Genomic DNA, 20,868 nt, shown 5'->3' on the forward strand with positions numbered 1-20,868 from the left:
AGGCATGTTGGATCTTAGCTCCCTTGACCAGGGAGGTCTGCACCTCCTTGCATTGGAAGGCAAAATCTTAACCACTGGACCATCAGGGAAGTCCCTACTGTACAGTCTTGGATCACCCACTATTTGACTTAAGTTTTATACAGATGAGTTTGATTCATATAATTGCCAGATCAGTCTTCTAAAAATGTAACATTTAGATCAACAAAGTATAGAGCAAAGCGTATGTCTTCTTGTGACCTGTATTTGAAGGCTTGTTATGTTAGGTGTGAGGAATGCAGAGATGGAGAGACTTGGTTTCTGCTGTCAGGATGCATGTAGCTGGTTGGGAGAAACATGTGAAAACAATTACAGTATCACAGCATGTGACAGGGAGAAGGCAGTAGCACCCCACTCCGGTATTCTTGCCTGGAAAATCCCATGGACAGAGGAGCCTGGTAGGCTGCAGTCCATGGGGTCGCTAATAGTTGGACACGACTGAGCGACTTCACTTTCACTTTTCACTTTCATGCATTGGGGAAGGAAATGGCAACCCACTCCAGTGTTCTTGCCTGGAGAATCCCAGGGACGGCGGAGCCTGTTGGACTGCCGGTCTATGGGGTCGCACAGAGTCGGACACGACTGAAGCGACTTAGCAGCAGCAGCAGCATGTGACAGTTGTCAGAATCAGCAAGTGGACCTATTCCTCCGGGGTGGGGGCAGAGGAGAAGCCCAAGGGAATCAGGGAACTGGAGGTTGACCTCAATCTGAGATTGAAAGAATGAGTGGGATTTGGCCAGGAGGGCAAGCATCAGGGAGGCAGTTTAGCGAACAAGGTTCACATGGCGGTGGAAATGCGTTGTGTGCAGGAGAAACTGACAACTGGCCCGAGTGAGGCCAGCCTGTGAGGAGCAGCCAGATTGTGAAGGCCTAGGATACTGTGCACAGGAAGTTTTATTTTTCTCATCACCATGTTGAGAGTCCTTAAAAGATTCTGAACAAGAAAATGGTACTATCACTTAGCCTGTTGGAAAAATCACTTGAATGGGTCAAGACGAGAAACTTAAGTGCAGTAAGAAAGCTATGATAATCTCAGTAAGAAGTGATGGGCTTCTGACCTAAGAGTAGAAATGGCGGTAGAGAAGAAGGAAATGTTATTTTTAAATATATTCCTATTTTTTCTGTTTAATATTATATGCTTGTTAGAGTTTTCAAATAGCACATAAAAGATAAAGAAAAAATAAGATAACTGGATGAGGTTTTGCTGAGAAACTACTTATACAGTCGTAGTATAGGAGAACCACACTGAATTGGATAGTCCAGTGTCTCAGGGCTCATTAGCAGTGCAACTGTTAGCTCCTCCTAGGCCTAAATTCTACTCATTCGAGATAATGAGTAGAATCAGCAGCTTAAGAGCAGGGTGGTTTTTGGCCAATGGTCCCAAGGAAATACGTATCCTGACTTCATTTTCTTTTCTGTCTTTGACCTCCTGGTGGGGCTTCCCATTGTCTGAATCCAGCTCAGAGTCTGGGTTCATAACATGCACACACCAGGAGGGAGAGAAGGAAGGAGTGTGAATCCAGAGGGGTGAACTGAAGATACCTGACACAGAGCGCATTTGTGGGTTGTTGCATTTCTTATATGGAATACAGATAGACCTTGTTTTATTGCACTTTGCTTTATTGCACTTCGAAGATACTACATTTTTCACAAATTGTAGGTTTGTGGCAGCCCTTTGTCAAGCAAATCTCTGGGTGCTATTTTTCCAAAAGCATTTACTCACTTCATGTTTCTATGTCATATTTTGGTAATTCTTGAAATATTTCAAACTCCTCTACCAGCGACAAGATTAGGCGTCACTGAAGGCTGAGATGATGGTTAGCAATTTTTAGCAATGAAGTATTTTTAAATTAAGGTATGTTCATTGTTTTTTAAGACACCATACCATTGTACTCTTAACAGGCTACAGTATAGTATAAACATATTTTTATTTGCACTGGGAAACCGAAATATTCATTTACTCACTTGGCTGCGATACTTTCTTTTGATGGTCTGGAATTGAACCTGCGATATTTCCAAGGTCTGCCTATAATCTGTAATAAGCACATTGTTGGTAGACATTCCATTTATCTTTACTTTTTATGAACACAGAAATGTTGCAAAACTCCAAAGTGTTGAGTTCAGTTCAAGGTGACTTCCTTGTTCTGTTAATTAAACTTTGGAACATTGAAACAGGCTAGGAGAAATGATTGGATAGAAAATTTTATTCTATTCATTTATCTCCCAGCCTACAAAATGGAAAAATAAAAAAGAGGGGGCATGCCATGAGCTTTATTCCATGTACATCTTTATGTAAAGGTCTGATTAACTCATTCAACAAAGAAATGAACGAATACCTGTTGTGTCCCAGACACTAGTTTTGGTGCTAGAAATACAAGGCAGACAGGACCGCTGCCCTGATGAAGCTTAGATTCTTGTGATGGGGAGACAAAAGAGAAACAATTAAACCAAATGAATAAATATGGTAATAACAAAATGTTAGTGAGCATCATGAAAATAAGCAGAGGGTTATGACAGAAGTAAAGGAAGGAGGGGACTAGGTACACAGGTGAGCAAAGGCCTCTCCTGAGACACGAAGGATGGGAAGCAGCCACTGTGTGAATGTAGGATATGCATTCTGGGAGAGAAAGCAGCAGAGACAGAGGCCTGGTCTAGAGGGGAGAGGGGATGGCATGCGGTCAAAACCTGAAGGAGAATGAAATGAGAGCAAGGAGACCAGCAAAGAGTTTGTTGGAACAAGAGAGAATGAGGATTTTGTCTCAGGAGGAGGCAGTGGTGCTAGAGAGTAAACAGATTGGAGATGTAGTTGGCACTTGCTAAGGGATGGATATTAGAAAAGAGAGAAAGGGAAGAATCAGAGATTTCTTAGTTTTTAAGTGTGAGCAACTGGGTGAATGTTCGGGCTGTGGCTGAAAAGAGGATAGGAGAAGGAAGCGGTAGGAGTGAACGAGTAGAGAGTTATGGTTTTTACAGGTTAACTTCTGATGCAGACTTCCAAATGGAGATGCCAGGTAGACAGATACATGAGTCTAAAGGTCAGGGAAGAGGTCCAGATTATCAGTATAAATTTGGGAGGGAATGGTTAACTGTGGAATGCGTTACAGAATTCAAGAAAGGAGATTTGACAATGTTCATTGATTCTTAGAAGTTTAAGTGGAATGGTGAGAATGAAAGCTGCATTGGAGTACATTTAAGAATAAATATTTATTTCCACCCCCTATTTTCAAAGCTCTGAAACACAAGAACAAGAAATCAGCTCACAGCATCTCCATTTTGACTCCAGTCCTGACTTCACTAAACTTCTTACTCATTTTCCAGCTCCTGGTGAACGCTTCCCCCGGGGTATCCGAACTTAACATATCCCAAACCTAATTCTTGACTTCTCCCATCAAACTTGGTCCTCCTCTGTGCTTCTCTCTTGTTGTCTCCTCTTGCTTGCACCACAAGCTTTTGAGTCATCCTTGATTCTCTTTTTTTCCTCACCGGTCCTCACCCAGTCCACCTTTGTCTCAGCTGCCCTCACGGTAAATCTGGATCTGACCACGTCTCCTCTCCATCATTGTCGGCATGGTAGGCCACACCACCGTTGCCTTTTGCCTGAGCTACTGAGGAAGTGAAAATCCTAACTGGTCTTTCTGCTGCCTTTCTTCTTGTCCTAAAATGTCTTTACCCAGTAGCAGCTAACATGATCCTGGTAGAATATGAATCATATTTTTGCCACTTCTCTGCTCACAACCTTCCAGCGGCTTCCCATCTTCTTCCTCATAAAACCCAAAGGCCTTGTATCTCCTGCAGAACTGCCCCTTTCTCACCCCTGTGTTCCCCCACGCTGATCTACTTTCGCTCCTCCGCTACACCAAGCGTCCTCCCACTTTGGAGCCTTTGCAGTTGTCCCTTCTGCCTGGAGTTTTACCCAGCTAGTCACATGGCTCTCTCCCTCACTTCAAACAGGTGTCTGTTCAAATGCCATTTTATCAAAGTGACCTTCTTTAGCCAGTATACAGGCCTCGAGAATTATCCAGTGACTTTAACCTTACGGAAGTTTACATTAAGAACTGTAAGGTGTTTCACAGTGTGGAAAGGCCTCAGATGTTCAGGGAAAACCCTAAAAGACAAGGTAGTAACAAATTCAGAAGGAAAAAAAAATGTACATTTAAGGCAGTGTAATTACAGTAGGCAGCTCGTCTCAGCAGTAATGCTTAGAGTTCTTTATAGTGAGAAGGGTGAATGTGAATTTAATTTAAAATTTGAGATATGGTTATATTGGAAGAATATGGAGAGAAAAAGAAGGACTGTAAGTTATATTTTCATTTATCTTCAATCAGTGAAAAATAATGCTAAAATTGGTGACTCAAAAAACAAAATCACACACCTATAGTGTGTAGAGTACAAAGAGAAAGCATTTTGAAACTTAAAATTTCAATTTATATGTGATACCATTCGGCCTTTGATTTTGTGCTGGTACAGTCAGCATATTTAATCATGTCATAAAAACACTTTGTATATTGAATCATGAATTCATTCATAAACACAGAACAGGCATTCTAATCTTTCAGAATAGGTCAACTTTTGTAAGGATTAAAATTTGATGACTTTAAATCCTAAATCCAGTAAGACGTTTACTTATGAACACCTGAAAAGCAGTTCCTTTCCCAGGACTCTCTTTCAGGAGCAATGCATTCAAAATAGAGGCAGTACATACATAGGAAAATGAGAATAACTCCTGTTCCATTCTGCAGTATGTTTGTGTTCAGAACTGGCTGTCTTTATGTACCAGGAGCATCTGAGCTGGAAGACATCACCCGAGACGAAATCTAGCAGCAGATCTTTACTTTCTAGATCTCTAAGCTCACTTGCCCCCTCCTCTCTCTCCCGCCCAGGTGAATTTAAATGATGTTGGCTTTTCCTCTACTGCTCCTCAGCATTGTCTACATTTACTCTTAGCGCCATGGGGAGATCAGCAGTAACTCTTCATTATGGAAGGCTGGGGATTTCTGGACTAAAAAGCAGATGTTTGAAAGGGTTTGTTTTCACTTCGGGAGAGGATATGGGAGCAGAGGTGCTCTACTGCCTTTCTGGTGTGGACGTGAGGCAGCACTGCCTCTGTGGAATGCCGTGTCACAGCACTTAATAAAATTGTTTACAAATGTAGATCCCCTTTTGAGCCTGCTCTTCTGTTGATGAGGACTTGCCATACAGATGAGCTTATATATAGGTATACAAAGATCTGTCAAGGTCATATATTGCAGCATTATTTGTAGTGGTAAAAGTGAGAACCAACTCAGATGTCCATCAGAAGGTCAGATCAATTATGGCATGACCACACAGTGGAATACTCTGAGTGACTGCCAAGAATGAGGCATGTCTCCTTGATATTTTATTAAATTTAAAAAACAGGGCACACATCAGTTGATTTGGTGTGCTGTCATTTATGTACCTACATTTCTGGAAAGCAATGTAAGAAAATATTTCAGTTGTTACCTCAAAAAAGTAAACTTATACCTGGAGATATTGGTAGATTCTATACTTCTTGTACCATTTGAAGTTTTTATCTGTTTAAAAAATTAATGCTTAAATTGTTTTATACATTTTATAGCTTAGAGGAATTGTAGATGGCAATTTTAATATCTTATGGATGTTTTATGGCATTGATCTTGTAGCTTTGAAAAATGACTTTTATCTATTAAATGACACTCAGCAGTTAGCATTTTAGAATGGAGTTCTAATAAAAATCTAGTAATCTAAAATGACAGTGTCATTTCAGTACATTAAAATTACATATTGTTGCTGTTTTGTCATTAGGTATTATGACTCTGTCCCCTTTTGATCAAATGAAGACTGCCTCCAATATCGGTGGATATAATGCAGCAATTAAAAACAGCCCACCAGCCATGTCTCAGTATATCACTGTAGGGTCCAGTCCATTTACAGGCTTCTTCTATGCTTTAGAGGTAAGTGTTTCATCATTGATTTTGATTTTCAACGTATATACAAATTGGATATGGTAATAGCCTTAAAAAGATTAAGCAGTTTACATTTGTAAGTTTCAGTATAAGCTGAAATTAGTCTCAACTCACTTTCTTCTAAATTCTTTAGATTAACTGAAAATGTACTAAAGTCAATGTAAAATAAGCGGCCTTCTTTGTTTCTGATGCCCCGAATTCTTACTTGAGTTGTCTTAAAATATTGGTGCAGTTAGTCAGAAGATTAGAGTTGTTAGTGATGTTGGCCCATGAGGGAGTTGAGTAAATGAGGAATTGTAAAGATAGAATGAGCTGCCAACTATAGCTGATGAAGTGGTGAAACTGCTCCCTAAAATTGGGGAGATTTAGGTATTAGACTTGGCAGCTCTGATTTCTAACATAAAAAGCGCCCTTCTCAGAATTGTCCAAACAGTCTTTTTACTTTAACAAAAATATATTTTTAAAAAATAGGTGGGGGGGGATAAATTAGGAGTTTGGGATGAATAGATATACACTCCAGTATATAAAATAGGTAACCAACAAGGATTTACTATATAGCACAGGGAGCTATATTCAGTATCTTGTAATAATCAGTAATGGAAAAGAATCTGAAATGTATGTGTATATATAAAACCGAATCACTTTGCTGTATACCTGAAACTAACACAACATTGTAAACCAGCTATACTTAAATTTAAAATAAGTTTTGTACAATATGAAGTATTTCTAAATAAAAACTGACTGAAAAAAATATTTTAAAAAGAGGGAAAAGAGCTAGTTCAGTATGGATGAGAAATCAATAGCCCTGTTAGAATAAGGCCATTTTAATGTCCTAGTTTCGGAGAAGGCAATGGCACCCCACTCCAGTACTCTTGCCTGGAAAATCCCATGGATGGAGGAGCCTGGTAGACTGCAGTCCATGGGGTCGCTAGGAGTTGGACACGACTGTATAGCTTTCAAGTAGACAACCTGAGCGATTTCACTTTCACTTTTCACTTTCATGCATTGGGGAAGGAAATGGCAACCCACTCCAGTGTTCTTGCCTGGAGAATCCCAGGGATGGGGGAGCCTGGTGGGCTGCCGTCTCTGGAGTCGCACAGAGTCAGACACGATTGAAGCGACTTAGCAGCAGCAGCAGCAATGTCCTAGTTTAGATTTTTTAATTGACTACAATTTAAAGAGGGAAATCATGAAGATTATAAACTATTAGTGATTTTACTTTTCAACTGTAGAGTTAAAACTTCTGATTATATTTCTACCCCCTACCTTTTTAAAGTGCATCTCATTTAGAAAGTGTATTTTGTTTATTTGTCATCTTTCAAATGTTCTGTTTTTCAGGGAAGCACACAACCACTATTATCTCACGTTGCACTTGCAGTGGCAAGTAAACTCACTTCCGCTTTATTTAATGCTGCCAGGTAATGACATCAGTTTAAATAATCTAATTTTCATCTCACTTAGTTTTAACTTGTATTTGGATGGTCTGCACATTAAAACACTGGAATCCGTGGTTTTAGTCTAAATGCTCTTTCTTTCAGTGGTTGGCTTGGTTGGAAGAGCAAGCATGAAGAAGAAGCTTTCCAGAAGCAAAAACCCAAGGTGGAACCAGCTACCCCATTAGCTGTAAGGCAAGTCTGTCGTGCTCCTCTTGCATTTTAGTATTTTTAGAAATGGACTGTTAAATGTATGGTCTTTCCATGTGCTTAGCTGATTTATTGATTTCTTGAGTCTTTGGAGCTCCTGTAAGTCATTAATGTGAGACTGATGTTTTCTACCAGAATGTAAACTTCATGAGAAGAGTGGTTCCTATCTGTTTTAATGACACTTGTCTCCCCATCATGTAATAGATGGCTTATTTTGTGTGTGTGTGTGTTGGGTGTGTGCTTACAACACTGTACACTTAGATGTACAGTAGAAATATTGGGTTTTTGATAGCTATTGAACTTCTTTCAGTAAAAAGTTTAGTTTATTGATAAGCTGTAGAACCTTAAAAAGGACATAGTGATTTCTTAAAAAAAAAAAAGTAAAAATGGGATCACATATATTCAAGCATTATGCTTGAATAATGCTGGCTTATGCTTCCTTGTTTGTTCCAGCAGTACTGGGGGATATTTAGTGGATTTGTCAGGTTTTGCAGGGAGAGGGCATGAGTGTTGCTTGATTCTGTTTTTATATCCTTTTTTATTACTCAATATAAAGTACCACCATGAAGGGAAATAAAAACCTCTCCCTTTTTTTAGATGTTCTTCAACTGAAGAGATATAGCTAATTATCTACTGGGGCTTCCCTGGTGGCTCAGAGGTTAAAGCGTCTGCCCGCAATGCGGGAGACCTGGGTTCAATCCCTCGGTCGGGAAGATCCCCTGGAGAAGGAAATGGCAACCCACTCCAGTATTCTTGCCTGGAGAATCCCATGGACGGAGGAGCCTGGTGGGCTACAGTCCACCGGGTCGCAAAGAGTCGGACACGACTGAGCAACTTCACGTCACTTCAAAATGTATTGAAGATTATCTTCTAGAGTTTTTTCCATCTAACATATCACATCCCCAGTCACCCAAGTATGAAGAAATAAGGCAAATGGCCTTATGCACTGCATGGATGTAACAAAGTTTCTGAGTACTTTGTCTCAGGAAGTTTTTTCAAAATGAGCTATTCTGGTTCTTTCTCAGTACTTCCTTACTTTTATTTTACCCACAGTTCTAATAGGATTGATTATAGACCAAGAACAGTATACAGATAACTATTTAGAAGTAGGAAAGTTCTTGCTTCAGGCAGTTACACTGATATCAGCAGGATATGCTATCTAGAGAAGAAGAAAGAGAAAAGATTAGAAATAAGAAAATATAGACAAAGATGCGAGTGTAGGAGCAAAGTATTCTAAAATTAATTGGTTGTCAGGGTAGTTTCATATGACATATTGCTTAATCAAGGAAAGATATAGTTGTACTTGATACTCTGAAAAAATAAGGTTGTGGGTATTCTGTATCAAATATCTCTGAGATAAGACTTAGGTATTATTATATAATAGAAGAAAGTTCCTTATGTATTTTGTATTATAAAATGTCTGTTGTGATTAGTTAATAAATTTAACTATTAATCCATACAAAATTCATATTTCTTTATATTAATGTAAAATCAGATTCAGTCTGTTTTGTTGCTGTATTTCATTATTCTTTTATTTATTTCTAGATTGAACTTTGATTTCTGCTTTCTTTTTTCTTTTAAATATCAGATTTGGGCTTCCAGATTCTAGACGCCATGGTGAAAGTATATGTCTGTCTCCATGTAACACACTGGCAGCAGTAACAGATGATTTTGGCAGAGTTATTTTGTTGGATGTAGCTAGAGGAATTGCAATACGCATGTGGAAAGGTACTTCTTACAAAAATCCAGGACAAAAGTTAGTTAGCTTTTTACCCCAGTAGCTGAACAGTGCTATCCTTCTTCAGCTTCTCATTGATAACAGTGTTTAATTCTTTATGCTTGCTTTCTTTCTTTTTTTAATCATGTACTCAGATCATATCAACAACATTTGACCCATAGTCCAACTGACACATCCTTTAAGTTTGACCAACGCATAGGTACTTAAAAACTCTTCCTTATGTCCTTCTTTTCAGTTCTCACATTGTCAGTTCCTGAATTCAGTTTCTTGCCCCTGCAAGGTTCATTCCAGTTTGCAGGGCCGTGCTTGAATCAAATCTTTCCAAAACTGGAATGCTGGGTGTTTCAGATTCAAGATGGCAAAACCTAGCAAGATTCATTTTTTTAAAATTTGAGTTCCATATCCATATGCCTGGGTCAGTTCATTTAAGTGTCTTGGTAACATTGTCTGTTAAAAGTTACATTTAGTGACAAGCACAGAGCTATGTACAGGATCAGTATGATATCACATGACATCCTCAGGAACTCAGTCTTATTCCATGTAGCTTCCCCATGAAGGTTATATCATGGTCTAAATGGCTGTTGAAGCTCCAGCCATCTTACATGCATCCCAGGAAGGAAGAAGGGGACAGAAAGACTACCACCTTAGTCTACTTTGAAGTTATTTTCAGAAATCTTGCCAAGCTTTTTCTGCAATACATTATTTAGGACTTAGTCACATAGCAAACCTAACTATAAGGGAGACTTAAAAATATATTGGCACATTTTCAACCTGAATAAAATAAATCCTTTTGACGAAGGAGGAGAGGAGAATTCATTGTTTGTAATCATCTTTAATATTAACATGTAAGCAGAGACTGTTAGTTAGAAACCACAATTTTGATGCAATCTGGTCTGTTTTTAGCATTGTGAGGAATAATGGATTTGAGGGCATTAAATTTAAACTCTGGACCTGACTGAGGCCGCTTTTACCTTCTTGCCAAAGAATTCCTGCAGTGTTTACTTGCCACATGTTTAAATGTCTTTAGAAATAGGTTTCAAGGTAGCAGATACATCATTTCTCCCGACATGGTGCTTGTTTTCTGAAATAACTTCAAGGGTATGTTCTCAGCAAGACTTTTCCAGAATATATACCAGTTGGTCCAGATCCACTCTGGTGATGCTATGACTGCCGTGTGGCCTGTCTTCTGCAGCTGGCGCACTCTGTCCTTTTCTTCCCCGTTACTGGGAAGAGAGGGAATAGGAAGGCATGTCAGCTGCATTTTCCTTCTCACAGGCTGGCGTTGTTTCCCGTTGCTCTGCAGCCCATGTCCTCCCTCTGTCTGTGTGCCACCAAGGGACCTGAATTGCAGGAAACCAGTTTGATCTTCTATTTTAATTGGATTTATACTTTAAATCTGAACCTTAAAATCTCTCCAGAATTTTTTAAAGAGAGGGAGGAAGGGATGGAAATCAGGGAACCTTCCATGATAACTGATTTCTTCTTAAAAAAGAAAGTGATCAGAACCAACTGTAGCAAACTGACATTTTAAAGAGACTTGGCGATTTAGGATTTGTCATAATTATATTTTTTTGTGTTTAATATATTTCATAATAAAAGAGAATATACATTTATTGCTTTTCTTGAGCCCCCCTGACTAAAACATTACGGAGTGCTTCAGAAGGCTCTGCTAAACCTAGATTCCATATCTAAGTGGCTTTCCTTTTCCTCTGTCTCTAAGGGTATCGAGATGCACAGACTGGTTGGATCCAGATTGTAGAGGACCTCCACGAAAGAGTGCCAGAAAAGGGAGACTTTTCCCCATTTGGAAGTCCTCAGGGTCCAAGTCGAGTGGCTCAGTTCCTTGTGATCTATGCACCACGAAGGGGCATTTTAGAAGTGTGGAGTACACAGCAGGGCCCTCGAGTTGGCGCTTTCAACGTGGGAAAGTACTGCAGGTAAGCCGCAAACCCTAGCCTTTTCCTGGCTGCAAAAAGAAATGCTTTTGTTCAAGTAAAGCTTCTGTTTAAAGCTACTTAATTAGATTGCAAGTTGGTTGAGAATTAAAATGTCCTTTATTGTGGTTTTTCCCCATGAGTGGCTGCTATGTAATTATGGATTAAGTGTTTAATAACAAAGGAATCTGACTGAGGAGGCCGTGATACACTACTGAATTAAAGTCAGCTTTGGTGCCCCACTTGTCCCCATCCCTTCTTACACTGTGGAGGCTGGAAAGGAAAGATTCTTTCCGATTCCCCTGGTGATGATACGAAGTCATGTGAGTGCTTTGTTTGCCACTGTGACATCAGCCTGGTTATGTGATTTTCTAGCACACTTTAACAAGGTAGAACCCTGGCAGTTAGGTTCTATTTTACTTTTTTTAAAATATTTATTTGGCTGCCTTGGGGCTTTGTTGTGGCACCCTGGATCTTCATTGCATCACGTGGATCTTTTGTTGCAGCATATAAACTCCGTGGCTTACCATTATTGGTTTGTGATTTCCTCAGGCTTCTGTATCCTGGCTATAAAATAATGGGCTTAAATAACATTACTAGTCAGAGTTGGCAGCCCCAGACTTACCAGATCTGCCTGGTTGATCCAGTGTCTGGAAGTGTGAAAACAGTCAGTGTTCCTTTCCACTTAGCATTGAGGTAAGTTGTATCGCATGCCAACTTATTAATGTCCCTCTACTGACTTTTCCCAGTCCTTTTTTTTATATATATATATATTAAACTTTTAATTTTGTACTGTAGTATGGCCGATTAACACTGTTGTGATAGTTTCAGGTAGACAGCAAAGGGACTCAGCCATACATATACATGTATCCATTCTTCCCCAAATTCCACTCCCATCCAGACTGCCACACAACACTGAACAGAGTTCCCTATGCTATACAGTAGGTTCTTGTTGGTTGTTCATTTTAAATATAGCTTTGTTTTGTAGCTATTGTTTTATTTCTCTCTGGACTGATCCCTTTAAAGTTAAATAGGAAGCGTAGAAAAGAAAAAGAAATTTGGATGTATCAGAATTAGAAGGAAGACAGCTTCACTTTCTTTAAGAACTTGTATTTTTTTGTTTTAGCGATAAGAAGAGTGAACGAGCCAAGGACATGCACTTAGTGAAGAAACTGGGAACCTTGCTGAAAGCAAAATGTCCCAATCTTGGTAGGTGTCCTTTAATAAAAATGAAGGATACTGTCATGGCATTTTTAAAATTAATAGAATATTCTAAATGGAGCAAGCAAAACACTTTAGTGCATTTATAAGCTGTTGCAACTCCTTTGTGGAATGAGATGAGGTACAAGTAATCATGTATAGCTTTTATTGGAATTATTCTGAAGGATGAAGCATGCCATCGAGGGATTATTAAAATTTGTAACAATAAAACAGTAATTTCCAAGAGGACTCAGAAATCCTTCAGACTGACTGATAGTGCAAATACATGTGTTTTTCTTTTAGAATAAAGTTTACCTGTCGTAAAAGTGAACCAAAATTTTATTTTGGTTAATTTTCTTTCTAGATTTGATTGAAACAGAAATAAAGGAATTAATTCTTGATATTAAATACCCTGCAACCAAAAAACAAGTAAGTGTATAAAATAAAAGATCTTTCCTGCCAAGTGACTGTTATATTCCCTTCTTAATAAAATCTGTATTTTCCTATTTCCTTCCAAAAACATGACAGGCCAAAATCCTCTTTCTGTGTTTTTATGCATGTTCATCCTTTTTTTACATCCCTATGCAAAAGTTTCTATTGTCTCTTTTGTCTTTCTTCTTTTTTGATTAAGTAATACTACCATACATGGAAGTATGTGTGTTTTATATACACGAAAACCCATACATAGCATATATTCAAATTAAGTAATAATAATAAGACAAAGCTGTGTATGACCACCCCCCTTAGGAAACAGGATGTTACCAGGAACTCTGAAGAGCCCTCCCTGCATGTCCCTCCTCCTCCCATCCCTTCTCCCATTCCTACAGTAACCAGTGTTGAGAATTTTGTGTTCCTCTTTTGCTTTTCTTTGTAGTTACAGCATTTCTGTATGACTCCTTTAAAACATAGTGATGCATTTTCCACTTTTTTGAACTTGAAGTGAATCGAGTCCTACTCTGTCTTCTTTGTGACCTACTCCATTCTCTTACCATTGTGTTTCTGGAAGTTGTCTGCATTGCTGCCTGCAGCTAACTCGTGTAATGTATGAATTCCACTCTGTGACTGTCATTTATTTATTCACTGTCTGTGGACATTTACGTTGTTCTCAGTTTTTTGCTGTTACCAACAATAAGAGTATGATTATCCTTGTACAATGTTTCCTGGCACACAAATGTAAGAGTTTCTCTTGAGTTTATACCTTAGAGTGGAATCTCTAGGGTATGAGCTTCTGGCTGGTTGTTGATAAATTACTTCTCAAAATACTTGTACTAATTTACATTCACATTGATACTGTAGAAGAGGCCCTGTTGCTTCTTAGCTTCTCATGGAATAATCAAGACTTGTTGCCTTTTCCAGGCTCCTGGTTGTAATATGGTAGCTCGTTACGTTACTGCCACTCCTCTTACCCAAATCCCTGCCGTTGTTGCTTGGGTTCTGACATGGCTCGTTGGTCCTCAGGGATCCCTCTGAACTCTGCTTTTAATCAGAACAGAGGGCTAATGACTGCAGTCTCACTCAGATTCCCCGGGGGCGTTGATTCCAGGACCCCCTGTGAATACCTAAATCTGAAGGTGCTCAAGTCCCTTTATAAAACTGTGTGAAGTGACAGTGGCTCAGTTGTGTCCAACTCTTTGTGACCCTGTGGACTATACAGTCCGTGGAATTCTCCAGGCCAGAATACTGGAGTGGGTAGCCTTTCCCTTCTCCAGGGCATCTTCCCACCCCAGGGATCGAACCCAGGCCTCCCACATTGCAGGTGGTTTCTTTATCAGCTGAGCCACAAGGGAAGCCCAAGAATACTGGAGTGGATAGCCTATCCCTCCTTCACAGAATCTTCCCGACCCAGGAATTGAACTGGGGTCTCTTGCATTGCAGGCGGATTCTTTACCAACTGAGCTATCAAGGAAGCCCCATAAAATTGTGTAGTATTTGCATATAACCTACGCACATCCTCTTGTATACTTTAAATCCTCTCTAGATTACTTGTAATGCCTAACACAGTGTAAGTGCTATGTAAACAGTTGTAAATACAGCGTAAGTGCTGTGTAAATAGTTGCAAGTATGGGGCAAATTCACAGTTGCTTTTAGGAACTTTGTGGAATTTTTTTCTTTCCGAGTATTTTCAGTCTATGGTTGGTTGAATCCGTAAATGAGGAACCCATGGATACAGAGGGCTGATTACACTTGTTTTCTGATTATTTCATGTGTATTAGTCCTAGCTCCCCAGCTTTTTCCTCTTTATATCTTTTAAGGTCCTTCAAATAGGACCTTACCAAATGTGTCATTTTCATAATACACAGCATCTGAATAGTAGGATGATTTAGTGAATACTGGTTTCTTTCTATCCCTCTTTTTCTGTTATGGCACTCATTTTCTAAAAACACTATCATTTTATTGTAAAACTGACAGGTTTCTGACTTTTAATTGTGTTTTCCACTCCACTGACAGTACTAATAGGTTCTCATTTTCCTTGGGGCAAAGTTTCCATTATTAAATGTGATTCTTTTGACAGAGTGAGCATGTGGAGAGCAGTTTAGGGCTTCAATCTTAGAAAGGGAGGGTCAGAACCCACATAATTTTTCTCATTTTAATACCATCTTTTTTACATCATAGAACAATAAAATCAGGAAACTTTAGAACAGTACAAACTGTTTCCTTAATTTTTTTAATACTACTGAAGTTCGTATGAAGCTATGAATTTTATAAAAAATACTAAACAACCTAATAGTTAAATTTGTGTATTGTTTTACAACAGTTAAGGGAGGAAAGAAACCAGTTTAGACTTTGAAGACTGAATAATATTAGTAAGGCAGTGAGCCGCTAACTTGTGTGATAGTAGACACACAGAGGCAGATGACATTTTCCTAGGTATTTGCCTTTTTCGATCACTTTCTTTTTATTTAATATTTTATTCATTTATTTGGCTACTTTGGGTCTTAGTTGCAGCACGTAGGATGTTCGTTTCAGCATTTGGGATCTTTTGTTGTGGTGCACAGGCTCTCTAGTTTGGCACACAGGCTCTTGTGCTCAGACTTAGTTGCCTGGCAGCCATTCTTTGTAAGTAAGTAAGTGAAGTCGGTCAGTTGTGTCCAACTCTTTGTGGCCCCATGGACTGTAGCCCACCAGACTTCTTTGTCCATGGGGTTCTCTAGGCAAGAATACTAGAGTGGGTTGCCATTCCCTTCTCCAGGGGATCTTCCCAACCCAGGGATTGAACCCGGGTCTCCCGCATTGCAGGCAGCCGTTCTTTGACTAGGGCTCAAACCTGTGTTCCCTGCATTGAAAGGCGGATTCCTAACCAGTGGACCACCAGGGAAGTCCCTGGGTCACTTTCTTTATATCCTCCATGCATTTGCCTCATGCTAGGCCGGCCCAACCTCCAGAGCTGCCCTCTCTCTGCACCTGTTTCTCCCCAACAGACACACAGAGTTGTTGTTGGATGAAGTCTGTTATTTGTTATTTGTCTCATGCCACATTCATAGCGTACCTTTTATACTGTTTAATCTCATAATTCAAAATTCAGTTTAACATGCTGATATGAAAGGACAAGTGTGAACTTTAAGTGCTGTGTGTAACCCACTAGTGATTCTGATGGTTGCTCTTTTAGGAGTGAAGTAATGATGAAGATTCTTAAATATCTACCAGTAGGCAGAAGGAGAGTAGGCGTGGAGAGGTGGGAAATATATTCGTCTAGATTGGCCTGTGGATACAGCCAGCCATGCTTAAGCACAGTAACATAGCAGTAATTAAGTTGTCAGCTTTTATTATTGGCATGACAATGGCAATGTCTGCTTTTCATTTATGCATATATACTAAACTCTTACTGGTGAATAACTTTGTCTCTGCTCAGCCATCCTGTTGAACCTCAGTTGCTTTCCAAGTTGTTTCATTCTCAGTCTGGACTTCTTGTCATGGTACCATATTTGGCATGACATGAAATTGATTACATATTACTTATGATGCAACTTAAGCTCTTGGATGATTAATACATCTTAAAATGGAGTTTCCCTTTGAAACTTGGGGCAGTGAAACTATGGGCATAAATGTAAAATTGAAAAACCAAGATCTTTGCCTTGTACGAAAATTGTTCCTTATCTTTCTTGTAGGCAGCTTCCCTGGTGGCTTAGACGGTAAAAGCATCTGCCTGTAATGTGGGAGACCCGGGTTCAATTTCTGGGTTGGGAAGATACTCTGGAGAAGGAAATGGCAACCTGCTCCAGTACTCTTGCCTGGAAAATCCCATGGACGAAGGAGCCTGGTAGGCTACAGTCCATGGGGTCTCAAAGAGTCAGACATGACTGAGCGACTTCACTTTCTTTTTTCTCTTTTTCTTCTAGGCATTGGAAAGCATATTGGCAAGCGAACGTTTACCATTTTCCTGCCTTAAAAACATCACTCAGACATTAATGGACACTTTAAAAAATCAAGGTAATAGGGTTTGTTTATGGTCTCACCTCAAATTCTGTAACTCTGACCATAGGAAGTATTAACTGTTTATGATGCCCTTCTGTTACCTTGATGTGGTAATATGTATAAGAAACAATGTATAAGAAAGAAGAAAACTTATATCATACCTTTGTCATTGGGGACTTTTAAAATTCCCTGTTCAGTGTATGCTACTGATCTTTCTCTGAGTATGTTGACTCTCTTTCTTACTGTAAATATTTTTCGTTTGAATCCATCTATTATGAGGAAAGATAGAATGATGGGAAGTGAGTATTGTGATAATAGTTGTAAAGCGTTTTGAAAGCCATTGGCATGTGGGGACAAGATAGCTGGTGGTAAGCAAAAAAACAACCAGGCTGTCTTGCTGCCATTATATTTTAACTCTCAGTAATGTTGTTTTGACCATGATAATGATTTTTTTTCTAAATTCTATGCTTTGATTAATGTTTTGTCAGTGTATGGAATCCATATTTTTTCATCCACTTCCCTCATGAATGGAACTAGGGCTTCCAGAATCACAGACTATGATTACATGACCAGTTCTGATTGTTTTTTACTGTTCAGAATATATTTGTCTGGAAAAGAATTACATCTGTAACTGTGGGGTTGTAACTCCATATTCTATCCAGCCGAGCTAGAAAAATTTATTCTGAATTCCTAACATCAGTTAAAAATGTAGTATGTGGTATACTGACTTCATCTAGTTGTGATTTTTTGCTTGCTTATTGTGTGAATTATATCTTTATTGAATTTGTTACAATACTGTTTCTGTGTTATGTTTTGGGTTTTTTTGGCCACAAGGCACATGGGATCTTAGCTCCTTGACCAAAAATCACACCCTCAACGCCTATGTTGGAAGGGAGAGTCCCAACCCCTGAACTGCCAGGAGGCTTCATATTTAAGCCAGCCTAGAGTGGCTTATGGAGAAGGAAATGGCAACCTACTCCAGTGTTCTTGCCTGGAGAATCCCAGGGACGGGGGAGCCTGGTGGGCTGCCGTCTCTGGGGTCACCCAGAGTCGAACACGACTGAAGCGACTTAGCAGCAGCAGCAGCAGAGTGGCTTAATAGATAAAGCATAATATGCTGTTCCAGGGGACTTACCTGGTGGTACAGTGGTTCAGACTCTACTTCCACCGCAGGGGGCACTGGTTCAGTTCTCTGGTGGAGGAACTGAGATGCCACATGCTGCATGGTATGACCAAAAATTAAACAGATAAATAAATATTAATGCTGTTGCAGGACAGTAAGCATCCTGGTTTTGAAATTTTTTTAACACATGTAAAATTGATTTTTGGCAAATAGAAAACTCCCTTAGTGCATACAACATGTTAGAAATACCTCTTTTAAAAAGTATCAGATCAGATCAGTTGCTCAGTCATGTGCGACTCTTTGCGACCCCATGAACCCCAGCACGCCAGGCCTCCCTGTCCATCACCAACTCCCAGAGTTCACTCAGACTCAACGTCCATCGAGTTGGTGATGCCATCCAGCCATCTCATCATCTGTCGTCCCCTTCTCCTCCTGCCCCCAATCCCTCCCAGCATCAGTCTTTTCCAATGAGTCAACTCTTCACATGAGGTGGCCAAAGTACTGGAGTTTCAGCTTTAGCATCATTCCTTCCAAAGAAATCCCAGGGCTCATCTCCTTCAGAATGGACTGGTTGGATCTCCTTGCAGTCCAAGGGACTCTCAAGAGTCTTCTCCAACACCACAGTTCAAAAGCATCAATTCTTGGTGCTCAGCCTTCTTCACAGTCCACCTCTCACATCCATACATGACCACAGGAAAAACCATAGCCTTGACTAGACCGAACCTTTGTTGACAAAGTAATGTCTCTGCTTTTGAATATGCTATCTAGGTTGGTCATAACTTTCCTTCCAAGGAGTAAGCGTCTTTTAATTTCATGGCTGCAGTCACCATCTGTAGTGATTTTGGAGCCCAGAAAAATAAAGTCTGACACTGTTTCCACTGTTTCCCCATCTATTTCCCATGAAGTAATGGGACCGGATGCCATGATCTTCGTTTTCTGAATGTTGAGCTTTAAGCCAACTTTTTCACTCTCCACTTTCACTTTCATCAAGAGGCTTTTGAGTTCCTCTTCACTTTCTGCCATAAGGGTGGTGTCATCTGCATATCTGAGGTTATTGATATTTCTCCCGACAATCTTGATTCCAGCTTGTGTTTCTTCCAGTCCAGCGTTTCTCATGATGTACTCTGCATATAAGTTAAATAAACAGGGTGACAATATGCAGCCTTGACGAACTCCTTTTCCTATTTGGAACCAGTCTGTTGTTCCCATGTCCAGTTCTAACTGTTGCTTCCTGACCTGCATACAAATTTCTCAAGAGGCAGATCAGGTGTATAGTACACTTCTAAAATCTCCCTATCCCCCTAAGGATTTTTTTAAAACGTCAAAAAAATTATTAAAATTTACCTTGCACTGGGCTAGGAGTAAACCAAACACCATTGTCGGAGTTCTGTAACATCACTAGCTTCAAGTTCTACCCACCAATGAGAGTCCTAAAAATGACAAATATTGAGTATGCTACATTTTATTTTGGCTGTGAGAACATAGACAATCTTCCATGTTATTGTATCCCATAACAGAGTCTTGCAGTTTACAGTGTCTGCCTTTATCATACAGGAATGTATTATGCAGAGAGTGGGTATTTTTCCAGCGATAATCTCAACAAGAAACCTGACTGATGTGGGTGGAATTCTACTTTTGGTCTCTTTCTCAGCCTCTCTTGAGGATGCATGTGTTACAGTTCAGTTTCTGGTTGAATTATAGTATCTTTGACCACTGTGATAAGAAGAGCCAGGCAGCTTTCCAATTGTATTTTCTCAGGGTATGAGAATAATAGACAACATTTGAGTTAGAGAGTGAGGGGAGGATATTTTCAAACCTGTTTCCAAAATATTTGTTTAAATTTGAGTACTAGACTAAAATATCTCTTCTGTTTTCTTTCTTTTTCTCCTCTCTCACTATTATAGCACCTTCATTTAAAAATTTAGACACTTTGCATGATATAAAAATTATTTTTGCCTTCTTAATTTGTTATCGAAAATATAGCAATATTATAAAATGGAACATCAAGAAATTATGTAAAATTAAGGTATTTTTATCAGTCTGTTAAATATCTCTCTTTAATATATTTTTTCTTTCTACCTTGTAGAGCTTGAGTCTGTTGATGAAGGACTGCTACAATTTTGTGCCAATAAATTGAAATTACTCCATCTTTATGAGTCTGTTAGTCAATTAAATTCCACTGATTTTCATTCAGATACACCATTCTCTGATAATGTGAGTAATCCCATTATTCATTATATAAAATCATCTCTTTGGTTATTTATTATTTTTTAATTGATAGTAAAGAAGTACAAATATTAAGTTTTTTTTTTTTTAATGTGTAAAGGTTTATGTTCTTTAGAAGATCCCTGCTGGCTTCTGTGCCTTGCTCCTAAATTTATGTTATTTAGGCTTGAATATTGAGCTTGTTATTAATCCATTGTCAGTACCTAGAATCATTTGGTTTTCCTTAAGTTCTTTTATAAAATTGCTTCTTACAACTTCTTTTCGACAGGGTTTGCTAATCAAAACTGTGCAATGAACAGAAGTAGCAAATTTTATATTTCTTTTAAAGAAAATGATTCTAACAAGCAGAAGAGACCAGCTCTTCTGTGTTGTTGTTAGTAAACTCATACTGCTGTTGTTTACTACATAATAGAATACATTTTTAAGATAGTCCATCTTACATCAGAGTGCTTAAAGTAATTGTAGAAAATGTTCTATGGTTTTATTCTTCAAAATGTAAAAAAGTGATAGGACCTTATAATCCTTATTATAGTACAAGTGCAGTATTGCTCATTTCTAGGAGAGTATACAAAACTCCTACTTTCTCTGCAGA

General features: G+C 39.1%; 1 protein-coding gene and 1 non-coding gene across 3 annotated transcripts in view; both read left to right on the plus strand.

The window, feature by feature from the left end:
• The window catches only part of RAB3GAP2 (RAB3 GTPase activating non-catalytic protein subunit 2), a 105,579-nt gene that overhangs the window by 52,774 nt on the left and 31,937 nt on the right, over positions 1-20,868 (plus strand). For both annotated transcript variants that reach the window (XM_005905559.2, XM_070385501.1), the window contains exons 10-19: positions 5,839-5,987; positions 7,338-7,417; positions 7,538-7,627; positions 9,231-9,370; positions 11,101-11,317; positions 11,867-12,010; positions 12,441-12,523; positions 12,879-12,943; positions 16,852-16,942; positions 20,137-20,264. In XM_005905559.2, the coding sequence (XP_005905621.1) occupies positions 5,839-5,987; positions 7,338-7,417; positions 7,538-7,627; positions 9,231-9,370; positions 11,101-11,317; positions 11,867-12,010; positions 12,441-12,523; positions 12,879-12,943; positions 16,852-16,942; positions 20,137-20,264 (1,187 nt within the window). The remainder of the gene's footprint in view (positions 1-5,838; positions 5,988-7,337; positions 7,418-7,537; positions 7,628-9,230; positions 9,371-11,100; positions 11,318-11,866; positions 12,011-12,440; positions 12,524-12,878; positions 12,944-16,851; positions 16,943-20,136; positions 20,265-20,868) is intronic.
• Positions 2,141-2,272, plus strand: LOC138991295 (small nucleolar RNA SNORA36 family). Its single transcript, XR_011467324.1, has one exon. It is a non-coding gene; the product is annotated as a small nucleolar RNA SNORA36 family (small nucleolar RNA).

The sequence above is a fragment of the Bos mutus genome, chromosome 16 (genome assembly GCF_027580195.1).
Source record: "Bos mutus isolate GX-2022 chromosome 16, NWIPB_WYAK_1.1, whole genome shotgun sequence".
NCBI lineage: Eukaryota > Metazoa > Chordata > Mammalia > Artiodactyla > Bovidae > Bos > Bos mutus.